This window comes from Kogia breviceps, chromosome 11 (genome assembly GCF_026419965.1).
Source record: "Kogia breviceps isolate mKogBre1 chromosome 11, mKogBre1 haplotype 1, whole genome shotgun sequence".
Classification (NCBI taxonomy): domain Eukaryota; kingdom Metazoa; phylum Chordata; class Mammalia; order Artiodactyla; family Physeteridae; genus Kogia; species Kogia breviceps.
Window position 1 is genome coordinate 63,102,206 of NC_081320.1, and position 15,909 is coordinate 63,118,114.

Below are 15,909 nucleotides of genomic sequence, written 5' to 3' on the forward strand. Positions count from 1 at the left end.
AAGATAACAACCATAATCATAATCATCATCACCTGATGCTTACATTGTTCTTAATCTCTCAGAAATTTACAGGGAAATCTGAGCAACCTGATGGCAGTGCCAAATACAAGGCGTCTTCCGATGCAAGGAAGAACTGGCAAATGACCTCAAAAGAAAGCTCTTCTCGAAACAGAATAAGTGAAAGAAAAGGCAAGGGAAGCTAATGACAGGATAAAAAGAATGATGAGGGTTTGGTGGGAGATATACAGGGGCAGAAAAAGATCTGTATCCCACATAATTTTTCAGGACTAAACACTCAGTAATAAGGCATTTAATTCAGGTTTATCACTACTAATCTCCTGGTAAGCTCATTTAGAGCCTCATTTTCCACATATTAGATTCCCTTTTATGTTAGAGAAGGGTTTTTCCCTTCAGTATCCAATATCTGAGCCAAACATTGCTGCCACAATCGCTATGCCCAATTCTCTGATCATCTGAGAAGACTGCAATTCCACATAGCTGCTTCTGAGAGTATGTCTATATATTCACATCCTACAACACTTCCCATCCAGCCAGACTCTCATAAAGCTCACAGAACTCATGATGATGTTAAACAACCCCAAACAACACTTTAGGCTTCGGCCCCTGAGATATAGCAACCCATGTTGGAGATTATTCTAAAGTGAAGATCCAGATAAACTATCACACACTCAAAGCTATGTCAGGTAAGGAATGGCATGAAGGAATCGGGGATCATCTAAACAAGTAAAAAGATGATTCAAGAGGTACAAAATAGCCAGTGATGTGCTAGAACCAGCTCTTACCAACTGGTAAGAGCTTACCAATAAGAGCAGATAGACAAATGTTGAGGAATTTAGCAAGCTGGTTTACATCACATTGGTAGCTTGATGTAAGCTATGGCAGGAGAATTTACACTGTAGAAATTAACAAACACCATAAACAAGGACTTTTTTCCGTGGAAAGCTGATTGTTAAACATTTACCAGCATTTCCCTGAAAATAGCTGTCTTCCATTATTTTGAGGCTTATCTTTGGAAAGAGATTATATTTGGTCATAAGTAAACCTTCTCAAAGCTTTCCAATGCAGTATTGACAAAGGCAAATGGGAATACAAACTTCTTGGAGATCCATTAACATGTCCAAAGTGGCAGAGAATCTAAGCAAATATTGAATGTATAAAATAATGAAGACATATAATAATGACAGAACCAAAATACTGGACAGCAAAAAAAATACGTTTTATCTAGCCAGTGAGTAGGCTTAAAAATTTTAAGTCCGGGCTTCCCTGGTTGCGCAGTGGTTGAGAGTCTGCCTGCCGATGCAGGGGACACGGGTTCGTGCCCCGTTCCGGGAGGATCCCACATGCCGCAGAGTGGCTGGCCCCGTGAGCCACGGCCGCTGAGCCTGCGCATCCGGAGCCTGTGTTCCGCAGTGGGAGAGGTCACAACAGTGAGAGGCCCACGTACCACAAAAAAATAAATAAATAAATAAAATTTAAAGTCCATGCATCTTTCAGGAAGGGATTTTAAATACTGATAAAATTAAACTTTTAAAATAAAAGGTATAAGTTAAAGTATGAGGTGAAAATTTCAGAGTAACCATTAAAATTAATGAGAGTCTATAACATCCAAAATGGTAGATGGAACAAAACAGAATAAGAAAATAAAACAAAGCAATAAAAGAGACAAACACACAAAATTCAACAAATAAAAGACAAAAAAGGGAAAAAAATGGAGCATGTAAAATTAGAACAAAGTAGAAAGCAAGCTGCATGGCAGAAAAAAGCATCCATATGGATCAATAATCAGAATAAATGTAAATTATTAAGGTCATCTGTTAAAAGAGATTGTAAGAATGTATTAAAACAAAAAATTCAGCTAAGTGGTTATAAAATTCTACCAGTGGTTATAAAAGACATGCCTAAAACATAAAGACACAGAAAGGTTGAAAGCACAAAGGTAGAAAAAATTATACTAGAAAAATATTTATCAAATGAAAAGGTGGTATCTCTATGTTAATATCGGACAGATAGATTTTAAGATAAAAGCCAATACTATGTGTACAGTAAGATGCTACAAAATTAGAGAAGGTTTAATTCACCATGTATATATTCCATTCTAAATGTGTATGCCCCAAATATCATTTATATGTGAAGAAAAATATAGGGACAACTTGTGTCATTCTGATCATGTGAAATTTCAACAGAAATTCCTTTATTAGTTTAATTAAAACTTAAAATGTTAGTAAATATTGATATATAGACAATTTAGGAAAATAATAATATATTGGATTTATGGGACAAATATAGAGCCTGTCACAAGTAAATAGAGAATGCCGATCCTTCTCAAGCTCACATTGAATATTTACAAAAATTAACTGTACTAAGCCATAAAACACATATCAGCATATTTGGGGGAAAAATCAATAGCACATTCTCTGACCATTATGCAATTTAAATTAGTGGTCAATAACAAAGAGATAAATTTAAATATCTGTATTTTGTAGATTTCAAAACTGTACATCTCAGGGCTTCCCTGGTGGCGCAGTGGTTGAGAATCCGCCTGCCGATGCAGGGGACACGGGTTCGTGCCCCGGTCTGGGAAGATCCCACATGCTGAGAAGCGGCTGGGCCCGTGAGCCATGGCCACTGAGCCTGCGCATCTGGAGTCTGTGCTCCGCAACGGGAGAGGCCACAACAGTGAAAGGCCCGCATACCACACACACACAAAAAAAACCTGTACATCTCAATTATCTGGGAGTTAAAGAAAAAATCATAATGGAAAATTGAGAAATACTTAGGACTTAGCTATAATGAAAAATTTACCCTTCAATATTTATGGAATAGAGCTAAGGCAAAGACTAGAGGGAAGTTTACAGATTAAGTATGTGTGTGTATATATATATACTTACATGTAAGTATACATATATATATTAGAAAGGAGGAAGGGCTGAAAAACAAATGAACTGACATCCAAATAAGAGGTTAAAAAAAAAAGAGCAAAAAGAAAACAGATGAGAAAAAAATAGGAAAAATTGTGGGAAAGGAAAATAAAGATAGAATATGACTGGCAAAGGCAGAAGTCAGTCCATGAGAGAACAATTAAATAGAAAAAAAATTGGCAAGTTTGGCTAATATGAAGAAAATAGACAGAAATAAAGAACACTAGGAATAGTTTTTAAAAGATTTAAAAAGAGAATACTAAAAACCTTGATCACAATACATTTAAAAACTTGAATTAAATGGAAAATTCCTAGAAAGCTTATAGTATAAAATTTAAGAAATAGGAAGCTTGAATAGCCCAATAACAGCTAAAGAAGTTGAACGAATATTTTTAAATCTTCACACACACACACACACACACACCCCATAAGACCAGGCTTGGATGGTTTACAGGCAAGTAAACCCATACTTTTTTTTTTTTTTTTTGTGGTACGCGGGCCTCTCACCGCTGTGGCCTCTCCCGTTGCGGAGCACAGGCTCCGGACACACAGGTTCAGCGGCCGTGGCTCACGGGCCCAGCCACTCCGCGGCACGTGGGACCCTCCCGGACTGGGGCACGAACCCGTGTCCTCTGCATCGGCAGGCAGACTCTCAACCACTGCACCACCAGGGAAGCCCTATCCATACTTTCAAGGAATAGATTATTCTAATCTGAAACAGTTTTTTCCTAAGAGCAAAATAAGAGGGATTATGGCCCGACTCAGTCTGTGAGGTAAATACACCCGTGATACCAAACCATATAAGGACAACAAGAAAAAGGAAAGTTAGAAATTACATTACTCATTACTAAATTACAAATTGCTTATGAACACAGATGCCAAAATTCTAAATAAAATACTAGGAAGTCAAATCTCTCGGCATATAAAATAACAGTAACTCATAACGAAGTCTGTTAATCCTAGCAATATGAGGAGTTTAATAGTATAAAATTATTGTAACTCAGCAAATTAATAGGTTAGGGGTAAAACAAAAGCAGAAAAGGCATTTGATGATATTCATTTCTATTCATGGTAAGAAAAAAATTCTTAGAAAACTTTTCTACGATCTTTAACCTGATATCTAACCTAGTAGGCATGAAAAGCCGATAACAAATATCATTTTAAAGTTGAAAAATTAGAAAACATTTTCTCTAAAATCAGGAACATGACAAGAATGCTCATCATAACTTCTACTCATCATTGCACTGGGTATCCCAACCAAAGAAGAAAAAGAAAGGAAGAGAGAGAGAGAGAAAGAGACAGAGAGAAGGAAGAGAGAATGAGGGAGGGAGAGGAGGAGGGAAGGAGAGGGAGAGGGAAGAAGGAGGCAAGGAAGGAATTAGAAAAGAAGAAATTTTCTTACCACATGTCAAGACGATTTTAAAGTTCTAGTAATTAAGATAGTATAGCATTGGTGCATGTAAAAAGGATGATGGGCTATATATAAAAGAGCTTAAATGCAAACCTATGCAAAATAGTAGTTACTTGAGACGTAATAATTTTACAAATGAAAGAAAAAAAAAGAGGGTCTATTCAAAAAGTGGTTCTGGGGAAATTGTTTATCCATATGGATAAAAACCATATGCCATTGAATAAAACCGAAATTGAGTTCCTGACACATACCACACATAAATATTAATACCTAATAAATTAAAGACTTAAATGTGCAGAGTAAAACTATAAAAGTTTTAGAAGAAAACATAGGAGAATATTTTTATGGCCTCAGAATAAAGAAAGAGCACAGGAGAATGAAAACATAAATGGTAGTATATTTATATAATGGAATATTACACAGTAGTGAAATTTTACAAACTACAGCTACATATAGAAATATGGATGGTCCTTTTAAATGTCATAGTGTAAAATAGCAAGTAACCATAAACTAATTAAGAGTAATACAATTTGTATAAAACTCAAAAACAAGCAAAATTAAGCAATATACTGTTTCGAGATGCATACTTTGGTAATAAAATTAATTTTAAAAAAGAAAGGAATAATAAACACAAAATTCAGATTAAGGGTCACTTCTAGGCATGGGAACATGAGGGGGATAAAGGAGAAACAACTACATAGATGCAATGTCGTTGGCATCCATTTCTTCAGTCTACAACTGTTTTATTATTTTGCTTAATAATTTACATTTACGTTATATATGTGATCTGTCAGTTGTGAAGAGGACATAGTTTTAAAATCAAAATCTCAGTTAAAAAAATTTATAACTCATTTATGCTCATTATATGAGGACTAATTTAGTTATAACTAGAGCTCTCCAACATCTCAGTGGGGATTTGTGGGATAGGTGTATGGGTGAGAAGTTCAACTGGTAATGAGTTTTTTGGCCAGTGGAGTTATTCAAACAGAGGTAAGTCAACCCCTTTAAATCAATGTGGGTATTTTAAAGTAAACTTAAGCCTTAGCTAATTTATTGAATTAAAACCCTTCCACATCTGAAAGACTATGACTGCATGCATCAACTGGTGAATGAAATAATTTAACTGTTCATGTTAGCCAAAACTGCTGGCATATAGAGTCTAAATAGATACTGCCTTGATCTTCCAGTCCTGGAGTTAGAATGAATCAGTTGCTCCCAAAAGAAGCCAGGGAGCGACTTCACTCTAAAAGTCACTTGCTTCTGTTTTTCCCTTAATGATTTTTTAATGCATTCATCATATGTTATTATTCCTTGACGAGGTAGTAGAGAGGAAGAAAGGAGTGGGACCAATATATACTGCTTAGCATTTGCACATAACTCAATTTTATGCAACTAATTACTTAAAGATAGTGTTGAAGCTAATTTTAGCAAGTAATAAGCTTTAGGTAGGATCTTAGAGAATATTCTGCCTTTTAAATTTCATAGGTTCTGGAGTTGAAAGTTGAAGGCCCCTTTACTGACAGTGTGGCCAAACGTTCCTCAGATCCTTGCCATCTCCCTGATGGCGAGTGTCAACAAAAGCTCCACGATCGTCACCTACAGAGAACATTTAAAACTAACTTAAAAGCATAGATTAAATAAATTCATTTGTGCCAGCTTCCAAAAGGCAAAGGCAATCTTCAGAGCCTGGAAATGAGAGAAGCCAGAAAGGATATGCCATAGAGAGTGGACAGCTGGCATCTACTAAACCCCCCTGAAAACACAGCCCATTCCATACGTCGCTCAGATGAGTCAGTTATCTCTGTGGGCTCCCCTCTCAGAAGTTCCTTCTACCTAACACGATCTGCCTGGGGCTCACTAACCCACTGCCTGTCTTCTCAGCAACACCATTTTTGGTTAGTAATTCCAGCAAGGAAGAGGATCAATGAGTACAACCCAGAAGTTCTGGTTTTATATCAAGTGGACTGGAGGAAGACGTTGAGGCCAAGACTGGAAACAGGTCCCTGCCCTTCACCCAGTGACACTCTTAGCGATGTTTCACATTCCAGCTTGTGTCTTTTTTGGAGAAAGTCAAAGTCAGTGACCAGTCATGTCACTGGTTGGAGAAAAAAAATAGTGACCACGAAGACATTTCTACAGTCAAATTAATATAAACTCTTCCAGACATGCATCAAGGTTCTATTTGCTGTCTTCCTTGGGTCAGGGTGTAATAAACTCAATCAAGAAAGATAAGGGAGTAACTTATCTTGCTTCCCCTAAAATCACTGCTAGCACACAGGCATTTTGCTATTTGTCTGGAAGTGACCGAAGGGTGGCGGGGGAAGCATCCCTGGGTGGGTCACGTGACCCTACCAGCTCCCAAGGCAGATAGATCTCTTCTCACAAGGGCTCAGTGGGGAGCCTCTGAAACCTGTGCAGGTTTTTCTCTGCAGATGCAGGAAGAAAGCAGGTGGATGGACAAATAAACATGGCCTTGCTCGTGGTGGCCTTGCTCACATTCCTGAGCTTGGGCTCAGGATGTCATCATCGGATCTGTCACTGCTCTAACAGGGTTTTCCTCTGCCAGGAGAGCAAGGTGACAGAGATTCCCTCCGACCTCCCCAGGAATGCGGTTGAACTGTGAGTATCAGAGACGGCAGGAACAATAGCGTGGCCGGTATTTGTGTGTTGCATGCTATTATTATTTTCACACTGGACTGATAACTGTTGGGCTAAAATATTTCTGCCCTGACCAAAGGCTTACATAAAACAAACTCCCCCGGCCCAACACTCCTGCCCTGCGGTTCTCTAAGGTTCGTAGTGAGACTTTGTCTCAGAATTGTCGGGGAAGGGCAGCACGGAGACCCAAATCCAAAAGCAAAAGAAGAGTTTTTTGTTGTTTTCAACACTTTTGCTCTTGGGTGCCATAGACTCTTTGGTGAAACCAGAAAAATAAAACGAAGAAAAATCAGAAACCTAGAAGAGTTAGGATTGGAGGGAGAAAGATGCCTTCGATTTAAGTGGAAAGCGCAGTGTGTTTCCTGAGGACACTGAATTCAAGAAGGCAAGAGTCACTGCTGCTTTGGAGGCACCAGCAAGTAATCCCTGAACTGAGACCCTGCTTCCTGGGGAAAAAGGAATTGTAAGGGAGGGAGGGGGTGTGAAAAAAGGAAGAAAGAAAAGAAAAAAAGGAGGCAGAGAGGGATGGAGAGAGACAGGATAATCTTTCATACCCCTGGGAAAATGTGATTCCCAACTTTAGATTTTTACTGAACGATTTTAATAGGAAGTAGACTGACTCTAAGAATTGGACAAGATCTTAGACATCATTTCACTCTATCTCTTTATTTTGCAGTTGAGGAATCTAGGGTCTGGAGAGTAAAGAGAATTGCCCAAACTCTCACAACGAGTTGAGGCAGAACCAAAACTAGAAGGCAGGCCTTTTGACTCAGTCCACTGTTCTTCCCTTAAAGTCCCATGTCTACCGCATTAGAGCGAGAGGAAGGCAGGGCTGTTTAATTGTCCGATTACTATTGATATTTCCCCCGAGAACTGGCAAGTGGTGGCTGAGAGATTGTAGATATCCTCGGTGGTTTTATCCCAAGGATTTTAAGCAGAAGCTGCTATTCTGGAAGCCTGTTTTAATGTTGGTTCCCCAAAGCTATGCATGACTCTTCTGTTACTGCAGAAGGTGGTCATCTTTTTGTTTACCAATGACCATATCTACACTCAAACACGATGGTGTTGCACTCCAGATGTTCCTTCAGGGACAAATGGCCGCAAGACTGACTTGGTTCTGCTTGCTCCTTTTCCCCTTGACATCACAAGCCCTCCATTCCTACCCAAAGGCAGCTGCAGCGGCAGGGAAAATAAGTGACTAACTCCGTGTTTTGGCTGAACTGCCTCAGGTGCACAGCTACTCCTGATTATAAGGAAGAACGCACCTATGCACAGTCTGCTTGGTTAGATGATCGTAAACACAGGAGGAAGCCGGTGTACCTGAGCTCCTGTAAGAAGCCACTCATTCCTAAGCGACTTTGAACAATTACTTAACCTCTTTTGAGCCTCAGGTTCCTCACTTCTAGAGGGTTTAATGTGACTTGCTTAGTCGGATGGCTGTGAACGCTAAATGATACAGCCCCCCAACACACACACATAATTTCTACCTCTCCTGGCCCTTCTCTTTTTTCAGTGTTTCCCCATGGGCCAAGCAGTGCCAACCAGTCGCTAAAGCAGACAGCCTCTAACAAGACTTGATTTTAGGGTGATACTCCTCTATCCAAAACTCCCTTCTGTGCTAGGCTGTCTGCTTTCTGGTATCTCTTTACTAGAAGAGAGAATTTTTTTCATTCTCCATAGAACAACAGGGAGTAGCCAGATGTGAGCCGCAGTCTGCGGAATGCCCACTTGTGATTTAGACTACAGCTGAGGGGCTTCCCTGGTGGCGCAGTGGTTGAGAGTCCGCCTGCCGATGCAGGGAACGCGGGTTCGTGACCCGGTCCGGGAGGATCCCACGTGCCGCGGGGCGGCTGGGCCCGTGAGCCATGGCCGCTGAGCTTGTGCGTCCGGAGCCTGTGCTCCGCAACGCAAGAGGCCACAGCAGTGAGAGTCCCGCGTACCAAAAAAAAAAAAAAAATAGACTACAGCTGAGAGTGGCTAAATATTTCTGGCTTCAGTAGGGTTTAGGCAGCCTGAGACGACATAGCACCGTGAATAAAGTACTCATCTAGGTAAGCAGGGTCAGGAATGGAGGGAATTCTCAGGTTATATTCACAGGTGGGCCTTTAATTGATTATGACAAGGCAGAGATGCAAGAGAGCAGACTCCAGATCGCAAGAGACCTGGGTTCTAACCCAGACTGTGACATTGCTTTTTGTTCTATCACGTGGGCTCTTGGCTGTATCATGGAAATTGCAACGTGTACCTTTTTCAGAGTTGCTATGAGGATTAAATGGAGTATTAAAACATCCAGCACAATGCCTCGCAAGTGGCAGGGGAGGGGAGGGGACGTTGTTGCTATCCTCATCCGTAAAATACTAGAGAAAAAAACACCACAGAGGGCATTCAGGATGATCAAATGAATCAATAGGAATTAGAATGCTTTGAAAAACTGATGTAAAGCTCTTCGTAGCTTTGAGATAGTTTATAGCAACCCACTGATTTAAGAATAATCTCCTCCTCCTCCCAGTGGCTGGAGCACTCCCTCTCCGTGCACTTACTTTCTGAGTAAGAAAATGTGTTCCTTTAGGCTTTCAATATTTTCCAAGAACTCAAGGAGCAGGTTTCATCCTGACCATGGGCAAAGGATTTTTGATTTCAGACTTAACTTAGAAACTCAGCTTTACCTGGAGGCAGTCAATGAATCTAGAAAGGACCCTTTGATCTTGCTTAATTCTTCCTGGAGTTAGAATTTCTAAGAAGAATGTGAACACCCATTCAAAACTTGAAATTGTAAGTCTAAGTGACTGTGTGAATACAGATATCTTTTTCTCCAGCAGGGTCAGATGACCACAATACTAGAAGAAAAGACTCCACTGATGGCCATTCTTGGCATAGGCAGATCTGTACTGAGATTATATTATAGGCTGCCTGTGTTGACCCCCCTCCTCACAGCAAGTTCCTGTATCTCATTGCCATCTCAATTGACCAGCACTTACTTCTAATTACTTAATTATATTTTTCCCTTTTATTTTCTGCCTTTGCTATATATTCCTTGTTTTGCTGTTTTGGTTTAGATCACTAGCCATATCCCATAACCAGAGACTATTGTTTAGATAGGAACTAGTTTAGTCTTTCCTTAGTAGGTCCTTCGTTCGGAGGGATGTTATCAGTATTACGAGCCAAAAGGAAAGCCTTTCGCTATGTCAGTAAGGTTCTGTGATCTCCAAAAGGAAAACAGATTTTTTTGATGCTTGCAAACAATTTCAATTGCGGAATTTTTTCTTTAAGCGCGTCTTCCAGGATTAATATTCTGAGAACAGTTGGAGAAAGACTGGTTTGAAGTTGGTCTATCCAACCCCAGCCACCACTACAGATCCCCTGTAAAGTCTGCACTGCAGCCCAGATCCCCTAACTCCCAATTCAGTGCTAGGTGTTACTCTTTCAGAGGTGTAGAAAGGGATGGATTACAAAACTACTAAAGCCACTGTTGACTTCTTCATTTGTTGAATATTGACAATTCAATTCACCTCATCATGTAGGTTTCATGTTTCCAATTGCCCACATCTAATCAGTTTTACAAACTCCCTTCATACTGCTATAAGAAGTAATTCTTTTCTTTTCATTGCCATAATCTTTGTTTGGGATCTGAACATCTAAAGCCTGGATTAAATAATTATGTCCTAATCTACTTCCTTGCAACCAATCTCTCTCTTCCCCAAACCAGCCTGAACACCGTCATTCTAGGTTTCTCCATAAAACACCACTGCCACCATGTTATGATTCCCCAGTTCAGAATCATTCCGTGGCTCATCTTTCTGACTTTACTTCTCACTTTTCACCAACAGGAGCCATCTACTCTGCCAGGCTGATAGAGACCTGCTCTCAAACTCAGTTTGTGTCCCTGGGTGTTTATGTCATACCACTTGTTTATGTAATCTTCAATTTCTTCTTTGTCTCTTGAAATCCAACCTACTTATCATAAGCTTACTCAAAGGTTGCTTCCCTGACCATTACATTTTCACTTAATCTGAATCCTGGTGCAGTTCATTTTATAATCTTGCTTTGCCCTTAATTTTTCATATGTATCTTATTTCCGCAACTGAAGTGAAACTTTCCTTTGTACTCCTTATTGTGCCTGGCTCAATGCAATGTAGGTTCTGGGGCCTTGATTACATGTAGAACAAATGGTACAATAAATAAGGCGGAATTGCATCTATTTATTTGCTCCGCTCCTCAGTATCGAAGAAAAGATTCTTATAAAAGATGATTATTGCTCTCCCTGCGGTGAGCTACTATAGGATTTGACAGTTTCCTTGTTTTCTTCGCTTTTTTATGTGTTTGTTTTTTTAAAAAATGCCTGTATATCATTCTGGAATCCATTAATTTATTCAGAAAGAGAGATACATAGACTAGAAACAAAGTGTACTAAGTTAAAAGCTGAATATTCTATATTTTAGGCACGCCACTCAGTTCCCTTGACTTAATAATACCTGCCTCTCTATTTCTAAAAAGAATACTGAAAGGATGAGTGAAATTACCTAAACAAAATCACTTTAAACCAGACAAAAATGTTCAAAGAAATATAATTTTTGCCAATTAAGGTCAAATTCCAAACCCTGAATGTTAGGTTTCTTGTGTTTCCCAGATATGCTTTGATTACTGTAGTCTGCCTGGATATTAAAACCAAACACCCCACTGTGCAGATTGCTCTGGGTGCCCATATCTGGAGACTCTTACTGTCTTGTTTAGATATTTCTTTGAAAGAAACAAACAGCACAGTTTTCATGCTAATGCATACATAATCTTTCCTCTCAAGACAAAATCCTGTACCTACTTTAGTTGAGAAATGATATGTCTATGTCCAACATTTGGAATTTAATTGGACTGGGGTAAGGAAGGTTTATATTTCCTGCAGAGGAATCAGAAAAAGGAACAGCTGTAGAATGCAGTAACTTGAAAGGGGAAAAGTAAAAATTATATTGCAGGGGAGATAAATTCTTTAAAGTAGAAGATGAACTCTACTCTGAGAATTGGCTAAGAGCTATAATTTACAGAGTCATTTCAGCTATTGAAAAGTAAGGGTTTGATCGTGTAGAACTGCACTACTTGGTGATGATAAAATCCCCTTGTTTACCTAAAGGTCAGTGCTGTCCTTCCTCACCCAAGTCTTCTGCCAAAGAAGCCTAAGCTTCAGAAGCAGGAAATCTTGGCAGCAAATGGAAAATTCATTTAACATTTGATTATTCTTCTCCAAAACCACTAATTGGGTTATCCAGTCACTGTGGTTGATTGGACTACTTTTTTTAAGCTGTTAGATTTTAAACTCTCCAATTTAGCTTTATTTAGACTAGATCCTAGCTTATATATCCCATAAGGTCACCTAGGAAAGAGAGTAATTATTTTTAATTGCTTAGGAGCTGATGATTATAATGAGATTTGGATGTTTCTTCTTAATCTGACCTCTCCCTGAAGTATCTCTGAGCATGGTTTAGGTCTCTGACCTAAACATGTCATTACCTTGTTCTTTCATATGGAATATGGCTATTGATCTGAAAGTCTTCAAGGGATGTTCAAAAACTCTCTTTGAGTAAAGCAACCAAACCCTTGCCATAGACCTGAAGTCAATTATATTTTTAGTCTCAGGAGTGGCTAGTGTCTACTCTCTTTCATACCTTCTCCCAGAGTTGGCTCTCTTTTCAGCAAGAGCCAACACACAGCCATCACAGAATCCTGTTATCACAAATCTGAAAAACATACAGCATGAGCCAACTTTTGTACCTCCTTAATGCTAAGATTGATGAAAACCTCTAAGAAATAGGAACCCTACAAGTTCAGCTGTTTCAATGAATCAGAGAGATCAATTGAGGATATGGGAGAGAAAATTCATCAGTAGATTGGTGAAAGGTAGAAGTAAAACAGTGCTAAGGTTTCTTTCAATTTTAAAATGCTTTGGTTTTACAAACATCTTCAGGCATCAAACTTCCCAAAACCAATAGGCTTTTTCTAGGCTTCCAGAGTCCAACATGTATGTAATTCCTAAATTTCTGTATTTCAGTTGTGGGCTTTTGAAGGGGGGTGTGGTTCTTAGGCTTAATAGTTCTGTTAAGTTCTGTTATTTATAAATGCAACATGGAAAACCTCCCCACAGACACCTCTCTATGGTTACTTTCAGTTTGGGGTTTTAAACAAAGACTTTGTGAGGGATCCCAGCTCCAAAAATGACTTTGTAACTAGATAAACAAAGGCTGATTGGAGGTCATGGAACATTTCATACAGAACCTCCTGGAATAGAAGGGCATCGAAAAAAATAAAAGAAGAGCCAGAGCCTTGAGCACTAGATTTCAGGAGTGGCCCCAGGATAAAATATCCTGTCCCTTCTAAGAAAGTCTACTAAGTTTTGGTTCGGAAGATAGGATCACACCCCTAGAAGAGAGAGTGCCTGTACTTGTGCTTCACTCATCAGCTCAGGGTAACAGCTTCTGAATCAGCCTCTATGCCTTCAGCCTTCTCCCCTCCCAACCCTCTGCTCTGAGCCCTGGCTCTGGTTTAATTCCCCTGTGGGCTCCAATGCCCAGATTCAGGACAAAAGTCCAAAGTCATAAGTTTGACATTAAGTTCCTCCATAATTTGTCCTCAAATTAACTCTCCTGTCTTCTCTCTCAGCTTCTAGCCTTTCTACGCTTTGCTCTGTGGACTATTTCCTAATCCCCAGCTCCCAAACATACCTTGTATTCCCCTACCTAAATACTATTATTTTCTCCAACCTGAAATGAATCCTACTCTAACAGAGTCAGCTTTTGAGGCCAGGTAAAGATGCTCATGAAGTTTTCTTTCAACATCAAATATTTATTGATTATATCTGTGCAAGGCAATATACTGTACACTTGGAAGAAAAGAATCAATAGGGGAGGCACTGGGCTTCCCTGGTGGCACAGTGGTTGGGAGTCCACCTGCCGATGCAGGGGACACGGGTTCGTGCCCCAGTCCTGGAAGATCCCACATGCCGCGGAGCGGCTGGGCCCGTGAGCCATGGCTGCTGAGCCTGCGCGTATGGAGCCTGTGCTCCGAAACGGGAGAGGCCACAACAGTGAGAGGCCCGCGTACCACAAAAAAAAAAAAAAAAAAAAATAGGGGAGGCACGGGGCCTGTTCTCATGGAGTTGCTAAAAGAGAAGAGTATCAAACAAGAAATGACAATAAGGCTTTTCCTCACTTTTACCCACAACAATAAAAATCCCCCTCAGGACCCGGAACGGTCACTGTCAAAACCACTCATTTGACAATTAATTGCAAGCTGCCTTGTACAATCTGCAATCCTAGATTGTGTGAGCTGGAAGAAACAGATGCCTAATGAAGGCCAATGAGGAGACGTCTGCCTGCCTGATGCCGGAAAAAAAATGGATGTGAACACGGGTGTCTGCCTGTCCCATCTACAACATATTTGCTCTTTTGACCACCTAGGGTTGACTTCAGGAGCTGTGCAGGGCCACTTCCAGACATCTTATTTTTTTTAAAAGGTCAGAAACTCCTATCTTTATTTTACAAGGAAAACACAGCCCTCAAATAAAATAGAATGACAAATGAACACCGGCAAATTTATGGTAAGGCTTAACTGGCAGACATCCAAATATTTGAGTTTGACTAGAAATTTTCAAATTGGGCAAATACAAGGGTCTGAGCCCTTTGAGTTAGGATAGAGAAGAAGGGTACAGAAGGTGGAAAACAGCACCAAAAGTGGAAGCTTAGGCTGCACTGTTTTCTTTGCTACCCTCATAATTTCCCAAAGCTGCTTGTGCCCGTGAATACTATTAAGTGGATATTGGGGAGACAGAGGGTAAAAGGAGTTTATGTGTCAATGGACAGTGTATGACAGCTTCCCTTCAGAGCATCATCTAATCTGGTAATCACACAGAGTTAGTCTTAACAAAGCCCAGATGTCTCTTCTGAAAATGATATACCTTAAAAATGTCTACCTTGGCATAAGCAGGCCACTAATAAGAAATCCTTGAGTGCTCTTGAATTTATAAGCAATTTCTCTTTCTTCTAAATTTCAAACTATTTTTGCATGGCTATGTTTAGAATAGAAAAACAAATTGAATGAAGAAAAAAAAGATCACTCTCCATCATCAGATCACAGCCTGAGCAAATATCAACAGTCAGCCCCAAACCCTTGCCACTGTCATATGCCCACCAAGGCTAATTTCTGCTCAGGGCAGGAAGGAATTTAATTGGTGTTTCGTTATGGTGTTTCTTTCTTCATTTAATTGGTGTTTCTTTTATGGGCAAGCAGTGTAGACTTTCTGTAAGTAAATATGTTGTGGGGGAGGGGGAGGGTGCAGCAGAAAATACAACAAGAAACACTCTTTTAATTTAGAAAACAAACTGGAAAGACAATGAAAGCAAATATGAGATCTATGGTGAACAGCAAAGCGGTCATCTGGAATCCTGCACACAGTAGCAAAATTGTTTATCAGGCCCCTGATTGTGAAAAGCAGCTGAGCTCCTTCAATAAGAACATACCGTCTTAGAATGGCATCTGATTCCCCCAAACAAATATTAGAGACAAGAGGAAAGAGAACAAACAGTTATGATAACCAGATAGGAAAATTACAAAGTAGTTCTGGAAGCAGAGCTATAGGGTAAGAAGAAACAAAACAAGAGCCACAGAAGTATAAATAAAAGGAGGGGCTGGGCCACTGAGTTGGGGAATCACTGTGTCAATATCTAGGTCTTGCCTCTTGGGCTGGGCAAAGTCCCTGGAGAAGATTCTTCCAAGCCCCTACCTGGAGGGTGAAGCCTTACTGCCAGCATTCTGGTGGCTGGGGAAAAGAGCTGGGGGGGTCTCAGCATGTGGCAGCCATAAGCGGTCTCTGCGATCTCCAGTTCAGAAACTCTCGATTCTACTCTCTTTAAAGAATAA

At 40.0% G+C, this 15,909-nt stretch overlaps 1 protein-coding gene across 2 annotated transcripts in view; it reads left to right on the top strand.

Moving 5' to 3' along the window:
- The first annotated feature begins 6,817 nt into the window (after nt 1-6,817).
- The window catches only part of FSHR (follicle stimulating hormone receptor), a 179,794-nt gene continuing 170,702 nt past the window's right edge, over nt 6,818-15,909 (top strand). For both annotated transcript variants that reach the window (XM_067006939.1, XM_059079132.2), the window contains exon 1: nt 6,818-6,969. In XM_067006939.1, coding sequence (XP_066863040.1) covers nt 6,818-6,969 — 152 coding nt within the window. The remainder of the gene's footprint in view (nt 6,970-15,909) is intronic.